General features: G+C 41.6%; 1 protein-coding gene across 1 annotated transcript in view; it reads right to left on the reverse strand.

The window, feature by feature from the left end:
* Positions 1-10,834: 10,834 nt before the first annotated feature.
* LOC135503795 (BTB/POZ domain-containing protein 3-like) overlaps positions 10,835-12,771 on the reverse strand; it is a 33,749-nt gene continuing 31,812 nt past the window's right edge. Inside the window, exon 6 of the mRNA XM_064921933.1 lies at positions 10,835-11,857. Coding sequence (XP_064778005.1) covers positions 11,222-11,857 — 636 coding nt within the window. The 3' untranslated portion in view covers positions 10,835-11,221. The remainder of the gene's footprint in view (positions 11,858-12,771) is intronic.

Here is a 12,771-nt window from a genome sequence, read left to right on the forward strand (position 1 = left end):
AGTTAGTAGACAGTAACCAGTCCCAGTAAGGTGAATCTATACCAGTTAGTAGACAGTAACCAGTCCCAGTAAGGTGAATCTATACCAGTTAGTAGACAGTAACCAGTCCCAGTAAGGTGAATCTATACCAGTTAGTAGACAGTAACCAGTCCCAGTAAGGTGAATCTATACCAGTTAGTAGACAGTAACCAGTCCCAGTAAGGTGAATCTATACCAGTTAGTAGACAGTAACCAGTGAATCTATACCAGTTAGTAGTAACCAGTCCCAACTATACAGTCCAGTCAGTAAGGTGAATCTATACCAGTTAGTAGACAGTAACCAGTCCCAGTAAGGTGAATCTATACCAGTTAGTAGACAGTAACCAGTCCCAGTAAGGTGAATCTATACCAGTTAGTAGACAGTAACCAGTCCCAGTAAGGTGAATCTATACCAGTTAGTAGACAGTAACCAGTCCCAGTAAGGTGAATCTATACCAGTTAGTAGACAGTAACCAGTCCCAGTAAGGTGAATCTATACCAGTTAGTAGACAGTAACCAGTCCCAGTAAGGTGAATCTATACCAGTTAGTAGACAGTAACCAGTCCCAGTAAGGTGAATCTATACCAGTTAGTAGACAGTAACAGTCAGTCCCAGTAAGGTGAGTCCCATCTATACCAGTTAGTGAATCTAACCAGTCCCAGTAAGTCTATACCAGTTAGTAGACAGTAACCAGTCCCAGTAAGGTGAATCTATACCAGTTAGTAACAGTAACCAGTCCCAGTAAGGTGAATCTATACCAGTTAGTAGACAGTAACCAGTCCCAGTAAGGTGAATCTATACCAGTTAGTAGACAGTAACCAGTCCCAGTAAGGTGAATCTATACCAGTGAATAACCAGTCCCATAAGGTGAATCATACCAGTTAGTAGACAGTAACCAGTCCCAGTAAGGTGAATCTATACCAGTTAGTAGACAGTAACCAGTCCAGTCCCAGTAAGGTGAATCTATACCAGTTAGTAGACAGTAACCAGTCCCAGTAAGGTGAATCTATACCAGTTAGTAGACAGTAACCAGTCCCAGTAAGGTGAATCTATACCAGTTAGTAGACAGTAACCAGTCCCAGTAAGGTGAATCTATACCAGTTAGTAGACAGTAACCAGTCCCAGTAAGGTGAATCTATACCAGTTAGTGGACAGTTACCAGTCCCAGAGAATCAGTAACCAGTCCCAGTAAGGTGAATCTATACCAGTTAGTAGACAGTAACCAGTCCCAGTAAGGTGAATCTATACCAGTTAGTAGACAGTAACCAGTCCCAGTAAGGTGAATCTATACCAGTTAGTAGACAGTAACCAGTCCCAGTAAGGTGAATCTATACCAGTTAGTAGACAGTAACCAGTCCCAGTAAGGTGAATCTATACCAGTTAGTAGACAGTAACCAGTCCCAGTAAGGTGAATCTATACCAGTTAGTAGACAGTAACCAGTCCCAGTAAATCTATACCAGTTAGTGAATCTATACCAGTTAGTAGACAGTAACCAGTCCCAGTAAGGTGAATCTATACCAGTTAGTAGACAGTAACCAGTCCCAGTAAGGTGAATCTATACCAGTTAGTAGACAGTAACCAGTCCCAGTAAGGTGAATCTATACCAGTTAGTAGACAGTAACCAGTCCCAGTCCCAAGGTGAATCTATACCAGTTAGTAGACAGTAACCAGTCCCAGTAAGGTGAATCTATACCAGTTAACCAGTCCCAGTAAGGTGAATCTATACCAGTTAGTAGACAGTAACCAGTCCCAGTAAGGTGAATCTATACCAGTTAGTAGGTAATCTATACCAGTTAGTGGTTAGTAGACAGTAACCAGTCCCAGTAAGGTGAATCTATTACCAGTCCCAGTTAGTAGACAGTAACCAGTCCCAGTAAGGTGAATCTATACCAGTTAGTAGACAGTAACCAGTCCCAGTAAATCTATACCAGTTAGTGAATCTATACCAGTTAGTAGACAGTAACCAGTCCCAGTAAGGTGAATCTATACCAGTTAGTAGACAGTAACCAGTCCCAGTAAGGTGAATCTATACCAGTTAGTAGAGTAACAGTAACTATACAGTCCCAGTCCCAAAGGTGAATCTATACCAGTTAGTAGACAGTAACCAGTCCTATACCAGTTAAGGTGAATCTATAATCTATACAGTTAGTAGACAGTAACCAGTCCCAGTAAGGTGAATCTATACCAGTTAGTAGACAGTAACCAGTCCCAGTAAGGTGAATCTATACCAGTTAGTAGACAGTAACCAGTCCCAGTAAGGTGAATCTATACCAGTTAGTAGACAGTAACCAGTCCCAGTAAGGTGAATCTATACCAGTTAGTAGTCCCAGTAAGGTGAATCATACCAGTTAACCAGTCCTAGTAAGGTGAATCTATACCAGTTAGTAGACAGTAACCAGTCCCAGTAAGGTGAATCTATACCAGTTAGTAGACAGTAACCAGTCCCAGTAAGGTGAATCTATACCAGTTAGTAGACAGTAACCAGTCCCAGTAAGGAATCTATACCAGTTAGTAGACAGTAACCAGTCCCAGTAATAACCAGTATACTATACCAGTTAGTAGACAGTAACCAGTCCCAGTAAGGTGAATCTATACCAGTTAGTAGACAGTAACCAGTCCCAGTAAGGTGAATCTATACCAGTTAGTAGACAGTAACCAGTCCCAGTAAGGTGAATCTATACCAGTAACCAGTCCCAGTAAGGAATCTATACCAGAATAACCAGTCCCAGTAAGGTGAATCTATACAGTTAGTAGACAGTAACCAGTCCCAGTAAGGTGAATCTATACCAGTTAGTAGACAGTAACCAGTCCCAGTAAGGTGAATCTATACCAGTTAGTAGACAGTAACCAGTCCCAGTAAGGTGAATCTATACCAGTTAGTAGACAGTAACCAGTCCCAGTAAGGTGAATCTATACCAGTTAGTAGACAGTAACCAGTCCCAGTAAGGTGAATCTATACCAGTTAGTAGACAGTAACCAGTCCCAGTAAGGTGAATCTATACCAGTTAGTAGACAGTAACCAGTCCCAGTAAGGTGAATCTATACCAGTTAGTAGACAGTAACCAGTCCCAGTAAGGTGAATCTATACCAGTTAGTAGACAGTAACCAGTCCCAGTAAGGTGAATCTATACCAGTTAGTAGACAGTAACCAGTCCCAGTAAGGTGAATCTATACCAGTTAGTGGTTAGTAGACAGTAACCAGTCCCAGTAAGGTGAATCTATACCAGTTAGTAGACAGTAACCAGTCCCAGTAAGGTGAATCTATACCAGTTAGTAGACAGTAACCAGTCCCAGTAAGGTGAATCTATACCAGTTAGTAGACAGTAACCAGTCCCAGTAAGGTGAATCTATACCAGTTAGTAGACAGTAACCAGTCCCAGTAAGGTGAATCTATACCAGTTAGTAGACAGTAACCAGTCCCAGTAAGGTGAATCTATACCAGTTAGTAGACAGTAACCAGTCCCAGTAAGGTGAATCTATACCAGTTAGTAGACAGTAACCAGTCCCAGTAAGGTGAATCTATACCAGTTAGTAGACAGTAACCAGTCCCAGTAATTGAATCTTTAGAGGTTAGTGGACAGTTAACAGTAGACAGTAACCAGACAGTAACCAGTCCCAGTAAGGTGAATCTATACCAGTTAGTAGACAGTAACCAGTCCCAGTAAGGTGAATCTATAGTTAGTAGACAGTAACCAGTCCCAGTAAGGTGAATCTATACCAGTTAGTAGACAGTAACCAGTCCCAGTAAGGTGAATCTATACCAGTTAGTAGACAGTAACCAGTCCCAAAGGTGAATCTATACCAGTTAGTAGACAGTAACCAGTCCCAGTAAGGTGAATCTATACCAGTTAGTAGACAGTAACCAGTCCCAGTATGAATCTATACCAGTTAGTAGACAGTAACCAGTCCCAGTAAGGTGAATCTATACCAGTAACAGTAACCAGTCCCAGTAAGGTGAATCTATACCAGTTAGTAGACAGTAACCAGTCCCAGTAAGGTGAATCTATACCAGTTAGTAGACAGTAACCAGTCCCAGTAAGGTGAATCTATACCAGTTAGTAGACAGTAACCAGTCCCAGTAAGGTGAATCTATACCAGTCCCAGTCCCAAAGGTGAATCTATACCAGTTAGTATATAACCAGTCCCAGTAAGGTGAATCTATACCAGTTAGTAGACAGTAACCAGTCCCAGTAAGGTGAATCTATACCAGTTAGTAGACAGTAACCAGTCCCAGTAAGGTGAATCTATACCAGTTAGTAGACAGTAACCAGTCCCAGTAAGGTGAATCTATACCAGTTAGTAGACAGTAACCAGTCCCAGTAAGGTGAATCTATACCAGTTAGTAGTAAGGTGAATCAGTAACCAGTCCCAGTAAAGGTGAATCTATACCAGTTAGTAGACAGTAACCAGACAGTAACCAGTCCCAGTAAGGTGAATCTATACCAGTTAGTAGACAGTAACCAGTCCCAGTAAGGTGAATCTATAACAGTTAGTAGACAGTAACCAGTCCCAGTAAGGTGAATCTATACAGTCCCAACCAGTCCCAAGGTGAATCTATACCAGTTAGTAGACAGTAACCAGTCCCAGTAAGGTGAATCTATACCAGTTAGTAGACAGTAACCAGTCCCAGTAAGGTGAATCTATACCAGTTAGTAGACAGTAACCAGTCCCAGTAATCTATACCAGTGAATCTATACCAGTTAGTAGACAGTAACCAGTCCCAGTAAGGTGAATCTATACCAGTTAGTGAATCTATACCAGTTAGTAGACAGTAACCAGTCCCAGTAAGGTGAATCTATACCAGTTAGTAGACAGTAACCAGTCCCAGTAAGGTGAATCTATACCAGTTAGTAGACAGTAACCAGTCCCAGTAAGGTGAATCTATACCAGTTAGTAGACAGTAACCAGTCCCAGTAAGGTGAATCTATACCAGTTAGTAGACAGTAACCAGTCCCAGTAAGGTGAATCTATACCAGTTAGTAGACAGTAACCAGTCCCAGTAAGGTGAATCTATACCAGTTAGTAGACAGTAACCAGTCCCAGTAAGTGAATCTTTACCAGTTAGTAACCAGAATAGTAGACAGTAACCAGTCCCAGTAAGGTGAATCTATACCAGTTAGTGGTTAGTAGACAGTAACCAGTCCCAGTAAGGTGAATCTATACCAGTTAGTAGTACAGTAACCAGTCCAGTCCCAGTAAGGTGAATCTATACCAGTTAGTATACAGTAACCAGTCCCAGTAAGGTGAATCTATACCAGTTAGTAGACAGTAACCAGTCCCAGTAAGGTGAATCTATACCAGTTAGTAGACAGTAACCAGTCCCAGTAAGGTGAATCTATACCAGTTACAGTAACAGTCCCAGTAGTGAATCTATACCAGTTAGTAGACAGTAACCAGTCCCAGTAAGGTGAATCTATACCAGTTAGTAGACAGTTAGTAAGGTGAATCAGTAACCAGTCCCAGAAGGTGAATCTATACCAGTTAACAGTAACCAGTCCCAGTAAGGTGAATCTATACCAGTTAGTAGACAGTAACCAGTCCCAGTAAGGTGAATCTATACCAGTTAGTATACAGTAACCAGTCCCAGTAAGGTGAATCTATACCAGTTAGTAGACAGTAACCAGTCCCAGTAAGTTGAATCTTTAGAGGTTAGTGGACAGTTACCAGTAGACAGTAACCAGACAGTAACCAGTCCCAGTAAGGTGAATCTATACCAGTTAGTAGACAGTAACCAGTCCCAGTAAGGTGAATCTATACCAGTTAGTAGACAGTAACCAGTCCCAGTAAGGTGAATCTATACCAGTTAGTAGACAGTAACCAGTCCCAGTAAGGTGAATCTATACCAGTTAGTAGACAGTAACCAGTCCCAGTAAGGTGAATCTATACCAGTTAGTAGACAGTAACCAGTCCCAGTAAGGTGAATCTATACCAGTTAGTAGACAGTAACCAGTCCCAGTAAGGTGAATCTATACCAGTTAGTAGACAGTAACCAGTCCCAGTAAGGTGAATCTATACCAGTTAGTAGACAGTAACCAGTCCCAGTAAGGTGAATCTATACCAGTTAGTATACAGTAACCAGTCCCAGTAAGGTGAATCTATACCAGTTAGTAGACAGTAACCAGTCCCAGTAAGGTGAATCTATACCAGTTAGTATACAGTAACCAGTAGTAAGGTGAATCTATAGTCCAGTAACCAGTCCCAGTAAGGTGAATCTATACCAGTTAGTAGACAGTAACCAGTCCCAGTAAGGTGAATCTATACCAGTTAGTAGACAGTAACAGTAACCAGTCCTAGTAAGGTAAATCCCAGTATAATCAGTTAGTGGTTAGTAGACAGTAACCAGTCCCAGTAAGGTGAATCTATACCAGTTAGTAGACAGTAACCAGTCCCAGTAAGGTGAATCTATACCAGTTAGTAGACAGTAACCAGTCCCAGTAAGGTGAATCTATACCAGTTAGTAGACAGTCCCAAAGGTGAATCTATACAGTTAGTAGACAGTAACCAGTCCCAGTAAGGTGAATCTATACCAGTTAGTAGACAGTAACCAGTCCCAGTAAGGTGAATCTATACCAGTTAGTAGACAGTAAACAGTCCCAGTAAGGTGAATCTATACCAGTTAGTAGACAGTAACCAGACCCAGTAAGGTGAATCAATACCAGTTAGAAGACAGTAACCAGTCCCAGTAAGGTGAATCAGTAAGGTCCCAGAATCTATACCAGTTAGTAGTAACCAGTAACCAGTCCCAGTAAGGTGAATCTATACCAGTTAGTAGACAGTAACCAGTCCCAGTAAGGTGAATCTATACCAGTTAGTAGACAGTAACCAGTCTATACCAGTTAGTAGTCCCACAGTAACCAGTCCCAGTAAGGTGAATCTATACCAGTTAGTAGACAGTAACCAGTCCCAGTAAGGTGAATCTATACCAGTTAGTAGACAGTAACCAGTCCCAGTAAGGTGAATCTATACCAGTTAGTAGACAGTAACCAGTCCCAGTAAGGTGAATCTATACCAGTTAGTAGACAGTAACAGTCCCAGTAAGGTGAATCTATAGTCCAGTCCCAGTAAGGTGAATCTATACCAGTTAGTAGACAGTAACCAGTCCCAGTAAGGTGAATCTATACCAGTTAGTAGACAGTAACCAGTCCCAGTAAGGTGAATCTATACCAGTTAGTAGACAGTAACCAGTCCCAGTAAGGTGAATCTATACCAGTTAGTAGACAGTAACCAGTCCCAGTAAGGTGAATCTATACCAGGTGAATCTATACCAGTTAGTAGAACCAGTAACCAGTCCCAGTAAGGTGAATCTATACCAGTTAGTAGACAGTAACCAGTCCCAGTAAGGTGAATCTATACCAGTTAGTAGACAGTAACCAGTCCCAGTATACCAGTTAGTAATAACCAGTCCCAGTAAGGTGAATCTATACCAGTTAGTAGACAGTAACCAGTCCCAGTAAGGTGAATCTATACCAGTAACCAGTCCCAGTAAGGTGAATCTATACCAGTTAGTAGACAGTAACCAGTCCCAGTAAGGTGAATCTATACCAGTTAGTAGACAGTAACCAGTCCCAGTAAGGTGAATCTATACCAGGTGAATCTTATACAGTAACCAGTCCTAGTAAGGTGAATCTATACAGTAACCAGTCCCAGTAAGGTGAATCTATTCCAGTTAGTATACAGTAACCAGTCCCAGTAAGGTGAATCTATACCAGTTAGTAGACAGTAACCAGTCCCAGTAAGGTGAATCTATACCAGTTAGTAGACAGTAACCAGTCCCAGTAAGGTGAATCTATACCAGTTAGTAGACAGTAACCAGTCCCAGTAAGGTGAATCTATACCAGTTAGTAGTAACAGTCCCAACCAGTTAGTAGACAGTAACCAGTAAAGGTGAATCTATACCAGTTAGTGGTTAGACAGTAACCAGTCCCAGTAAGGTGAATCTATACCAGTTAGTAGACAGTAACCAGTCCCAGTAAGGTGAATCTATACCAGTTCCCAGTAAGGTGAATCTATACCAGTTAGTAGTAGACAGTAACCAGTCCCAGTAAGTCCCAGTAAGGTGAATCTATACCAGTTAGTAAGGTGACAGTAACCAGTCCCAGTAAGGTGAATCTATACCAGTTAGTGAATAACCAGTCCCATACTATACAGTTAGTAGACAGTAACCAGTCCCAGTAAGGTGAATCTATACCAGTTAGTAGACAGTAACCAGTCCCAGTAAGGTGAATCTATACCAGTTAACAGTAACCAGTCCCAGTAAGGTGAATCTATACCAGTTAGTAGTAACCAGTAGTACCCAGTCCCAGTAAGGTGAATCTATACCAGTTAGTAGACAGTAACCAGTCCCAGTAAGGTGAATCTATACCAGTTAGTAGACAGTAACCAGTCCCAGTAAGGTGAATCTATACCAGTTAGTGGTTAGTAGACAGTCACCAGTCCCAGTAAGGTGAATCTATACCAGTTAGTGGTAACAGTCCCAGTAAGGTGAATCTATACAGTAGACAGTAACCAGTCCCACATACCAGTAACCAGTCCCAGTAAGGTGAATCTATACCAGTTAGTAGACAGTAACCAGTCCCAGTAAGGTGAATCTATACCAGTTAGTAGACAGTAACCAGTCCCAGTAAGGTGAATCTATACCAGTTAGTAGACAGTAACCAGTCCCAGTAAGGTGAATCTATACCAGTTAGTAGACAGTAACCAGTCCCAGTAAGGTGAATCTATACCAGTTAGTAGACAGTAACCAGTCCCAGTAAGGTGAATCTATACCAGTTAGTATACAGTAACCAGTCCCAGTAAGGTGAATCTATACCAGTTAGTAGACAGTAACCAGTCCCAGTAAGGTGAATCTATACCAGTTCGTAGACAGTAACCAGTCAAAGTAGCAAAATAAAAGGCTGTCTCATATCGAAGTAAACAAAATGACAACAGTAATCAACAACGGCTCTTACAGTGGTAACTCTTTTGTTTTTTTTAACTGATATTTTTAATACGTTGATCATTTGTCAAAATAGTGACATTGAACCATTGCAGTGATGCTGTATGTCTCTATTTGTGACATATCTTCTTTACAATACATTATTTCTCACATACCTGTAACCGTAGGGCTACACAAGTAAGTGTTTGGTGTTTAAATATCAACATTGTCTCTTATTTTGTCACCAGTTCTAAAATATATATATTGATGTGGGGGGGGTGCTTGTGAAGTGCAATTCATTGGCTAAAACAGAGAGCGATCAATCAATTGAGTCGTAGCAGGGTGTTGCGTTCCGTCTTCATAGAGGCGTGCGTAACATCAATCAGTCAATTCATGGAATATATTAGGCAGTGAAGTAATGCTGTTCTGTATGTATCATGTGCATCATGTGCAAGCATCAAAATAAGAAACATATAGCATATTAGTGATAAGATACCCTCTGAGCTATATATTACACTATATACAGTGCATACACACATTGGGGCTGGGAGTTGATTCAAAAAAGTAATAGATTCACGATTCCTAACAGTGGTGAGAAATTGGAGGAGTCAAATCCTTTTTTAATCTGAATTCCTGTTATATAATCCAATGATTATCCAGTGAGATGTCTGTTGTTGAGTTGTTTGAGGTTAAGGAGTCCGTTTCAGGCGAAGAACTCGTTGAACAAAGTGCTGACCATCCACAGTACCAAAAGTGAACCCGGCAAACAAAATGAGGTTCTTAGGACGTCCTCACGACGTCTTGAAATGGTCCCCATAAAGTAGTCAGGACTTTGTGTCATGGTTCCCCTGGAGGTTTTGTCTCGTTCCCGACTTGTTCCTGATGGTCAGAAAGAGACAGTCCCTCCCATTACACATCAACCCTTGTTTCTTTTGTCTGATTGGTGATCAACTGATCCATTTACAACTAATACTTTTTTGGGAACTGTTTAGGGAAACTTACACAAAAAGGTACGTTTCAACGTATGTTGTTTCAACTTCCATATGTGACACACTTTGACGTAGATTTATTACGTTTATTCACATAGAAATTATTATTCCACACGTCCTCACCTGGGATTTTAACATTCCAATCTTCCTTCTACGTCACCATGTCTGTGCCAATGATTGATGATACCTGTATTCCTAACACTTTGCTCTTCAAAGCAAATTTCATCTCTGTAAAAAAACAAAATACACTCAAGAAAAAAGTATTATATTTATCATAGTGTTTGAGGAGTAACAGAATAATTCAGCCTCACGAACATTAGACACCTATACTGAAAACCTTCAAATTGCTGTAATAAGTCAAGGAAATCAAGGATAAGAGAATAATCGGATTAACCGCTAGCTAAAACAGCAGTGCAGTTGGCAATCTTTTTTTCTAAGCGCAGAGAAGATGTATTATAGGTAACGAATGTGTAAGGGACTTGTGACAATCTACAGACTTTTTGGCACAGCATTCTGCAAATCCAGTTCAAATTCTAGGTGGGGTCATGTTGAAAAGTCTGTACGATCATGTCAATCCATCACGTGACAAAAAAAAAACCTCTAGGGGACTATGACACATCGTCCCAGGAATGTCCTTAAAATATCCTCGGGGACGTCCCCGTGACCAGGACCATGACACAACGTCCTAAAAACGTCCCCCGGGACCAACTGGGAACTAGAAAAAGGGCCCCCAGTGAACGTTCCATTGGGACCATCATGCGATGTTCTTCGAATGTTCTCAGAGCGTCTGTGAGATAACGTTGTGCAGAAACCCTTTTAAGGGACCTAATGGAAATGTCCTCAGGATGTCCCCTGTTTGCTGGGAATCCTCAATCATGAATTGACAAATTCCAAAATTCCGCATATAAAGAAAGAGAGAAAAAGAAAAATATTTATAGAACGTACAAAGTCAGCAATGGAATAGTGTGTCATCACAATGGTGACAGCCAGCACTCGCAAAGGAAGTGTCATCTAGATCAATCCATTCCCAATCAGTCCTCGCCATGGACATGTTTCGCCCATCAAACCAAAGTCAGTAATAAGTGCTATAAAAACAAGCACATCTCCATGGGCATCAAAGTCACTCCAGGGATGACGTTTCCTCTCGGTACAGATCTTGGATCAGTTTCCCCTACCCTAATCCTAACCTTAACTACTAGTGGGGCAAATGTAAATCTGACCCAACAACAGCGACTTGTGGCAACTTTTACCTTACTTTACTAAAGTCAGTAATGGTAATATCCATTTCATTGTGTTCCTTTAGGCGTAGAAAATGAGTTCAGGTATCTGACCGCCCTGTACTCCTGTCCCATTGGTGCTGTCTGACGAACATTGGAACTGGTATGTCACCTTCCCACACTGCACCTCTGTCATTCCTTCCTGACCAAAGTAACTCAACTCGCTCCCATCCAGCACCACGCTGGCCGTGTAGAACGTATCGGGTTCTATCTGCACGGGGTACTCAAACCACACAGGGAACGTGTTACTAGAACCGTCAGAGAAGTATTTACTCAGGTTATGTCCAAGGAGAATGCCTTGGCGCTTGAGCTCGATCTTAGCCGAGTACTCTGCCGAACCGCAGCTGGAGCCGTAGAGTCCGAACCCGGCGATGAAGACGCGTTTGTCCACAGCGAACTGGATGCTGTCGCACCTCCCTCGGTAACGCCATTGGTTGCTGCGGTAGGCGCAGGACTGGAACCGGTGGCAGCGTTGCGGAGATAACCCCTTCCGTGGCTGGCTGGCGAACTGGAGGTCCGGTTTCCTGGCAGCGGTGTACCACAGGAAGATGTCGTTTGTCTCATTCAGGGTCAGGACGCCCGACTGGGCGGCACCATTGGCGAAGTCGTCCAAAGCCATGGTGGGGATGCGGATCAGGAACACGGCCTTGCCGAGAACCTTGGATGGGATACAGTATACATTGGAGCCATATAACCATATAAACGTTGCTACAAGAGCATTTCCTAACAAGTATGTTAGCGTGTCAGGGGAAATGCAAGGGAATATTAGACTCTTTTTCTCGACTGTATGTTTTGTTTACTCCATGTGTAACTCTGTGTGTCATGTCTTGTTATGTCTGTTCCTGTCCTTTCTCTTCACTCTGTCTCTCTCTGCTGGTCTTTTTAGGTTACCTTCTCTGTCTCTCATTCTTCAGCTGTTCTACATCTACCCTAACTAGCTCATTCACTCTTTCCCACCTGTTCTCTCTTCCCCCTCTGATTAGGTCTCTATTTCTCTCTCTGTTCCTGCTACTTTCAGTGTCTGATTCTTGTTTGTGTTTTTGATGCCAGAAGCAAGCTGTCGTCTCGTTTGCTTCCACCTTGTCCTATCCTGTCGGAGTCTGCCTGGCAGGTGCATCCTGCATTATACTAACGTTCTTTTTGTTCCATTGACAACGTTGGAAGAGGATTTATGCCATTCCTGTTTTTCATTAAAGAACTCTGTTTTCTGTTAAAACCGCTTTTGGGTCTTCACTCAAGTACATAACACTGTGTTGTTGTATGCGTCAAACTGTTATGCTTCATCTTGGCCAGGTCGCAGTTGCAAAATGAGAACTTGTTCTCAACTAGCCTACCTGGTTAATTAAAGGTGAAATAAATAAATAAAAAATAAAAATAAAGTATTTCTTCAAGGAATGTAGTGAACTATAGGTAAACATTTACAAAAAATATAAATACTTGAGTAAAGTACAGATACACTCAAAAGTACTTAAGGACATTACAAGTATATGTACTTTACTATGTACTTAAGGACATTACAATATTATATTATATTATATTATACAAGTATATGTACTTTATTATGTACTTAAG

The sequence above is a fragment of the Oncorhynchus masou genome, chromosome 18, assembly GCF_036934945.1.
Source record: "Oncorhynchus masou masou isolate Uvic2021 chromosome 18, UVic_Omas_1.1, whole genome shotgun sequence".
Lineage (NCBI taxonomy): Eukaryota > Metazoa > Chordata > Actinopteri > Salmoniformes > Salmonidae > Oncorhynchus > Oncorhynchus masou.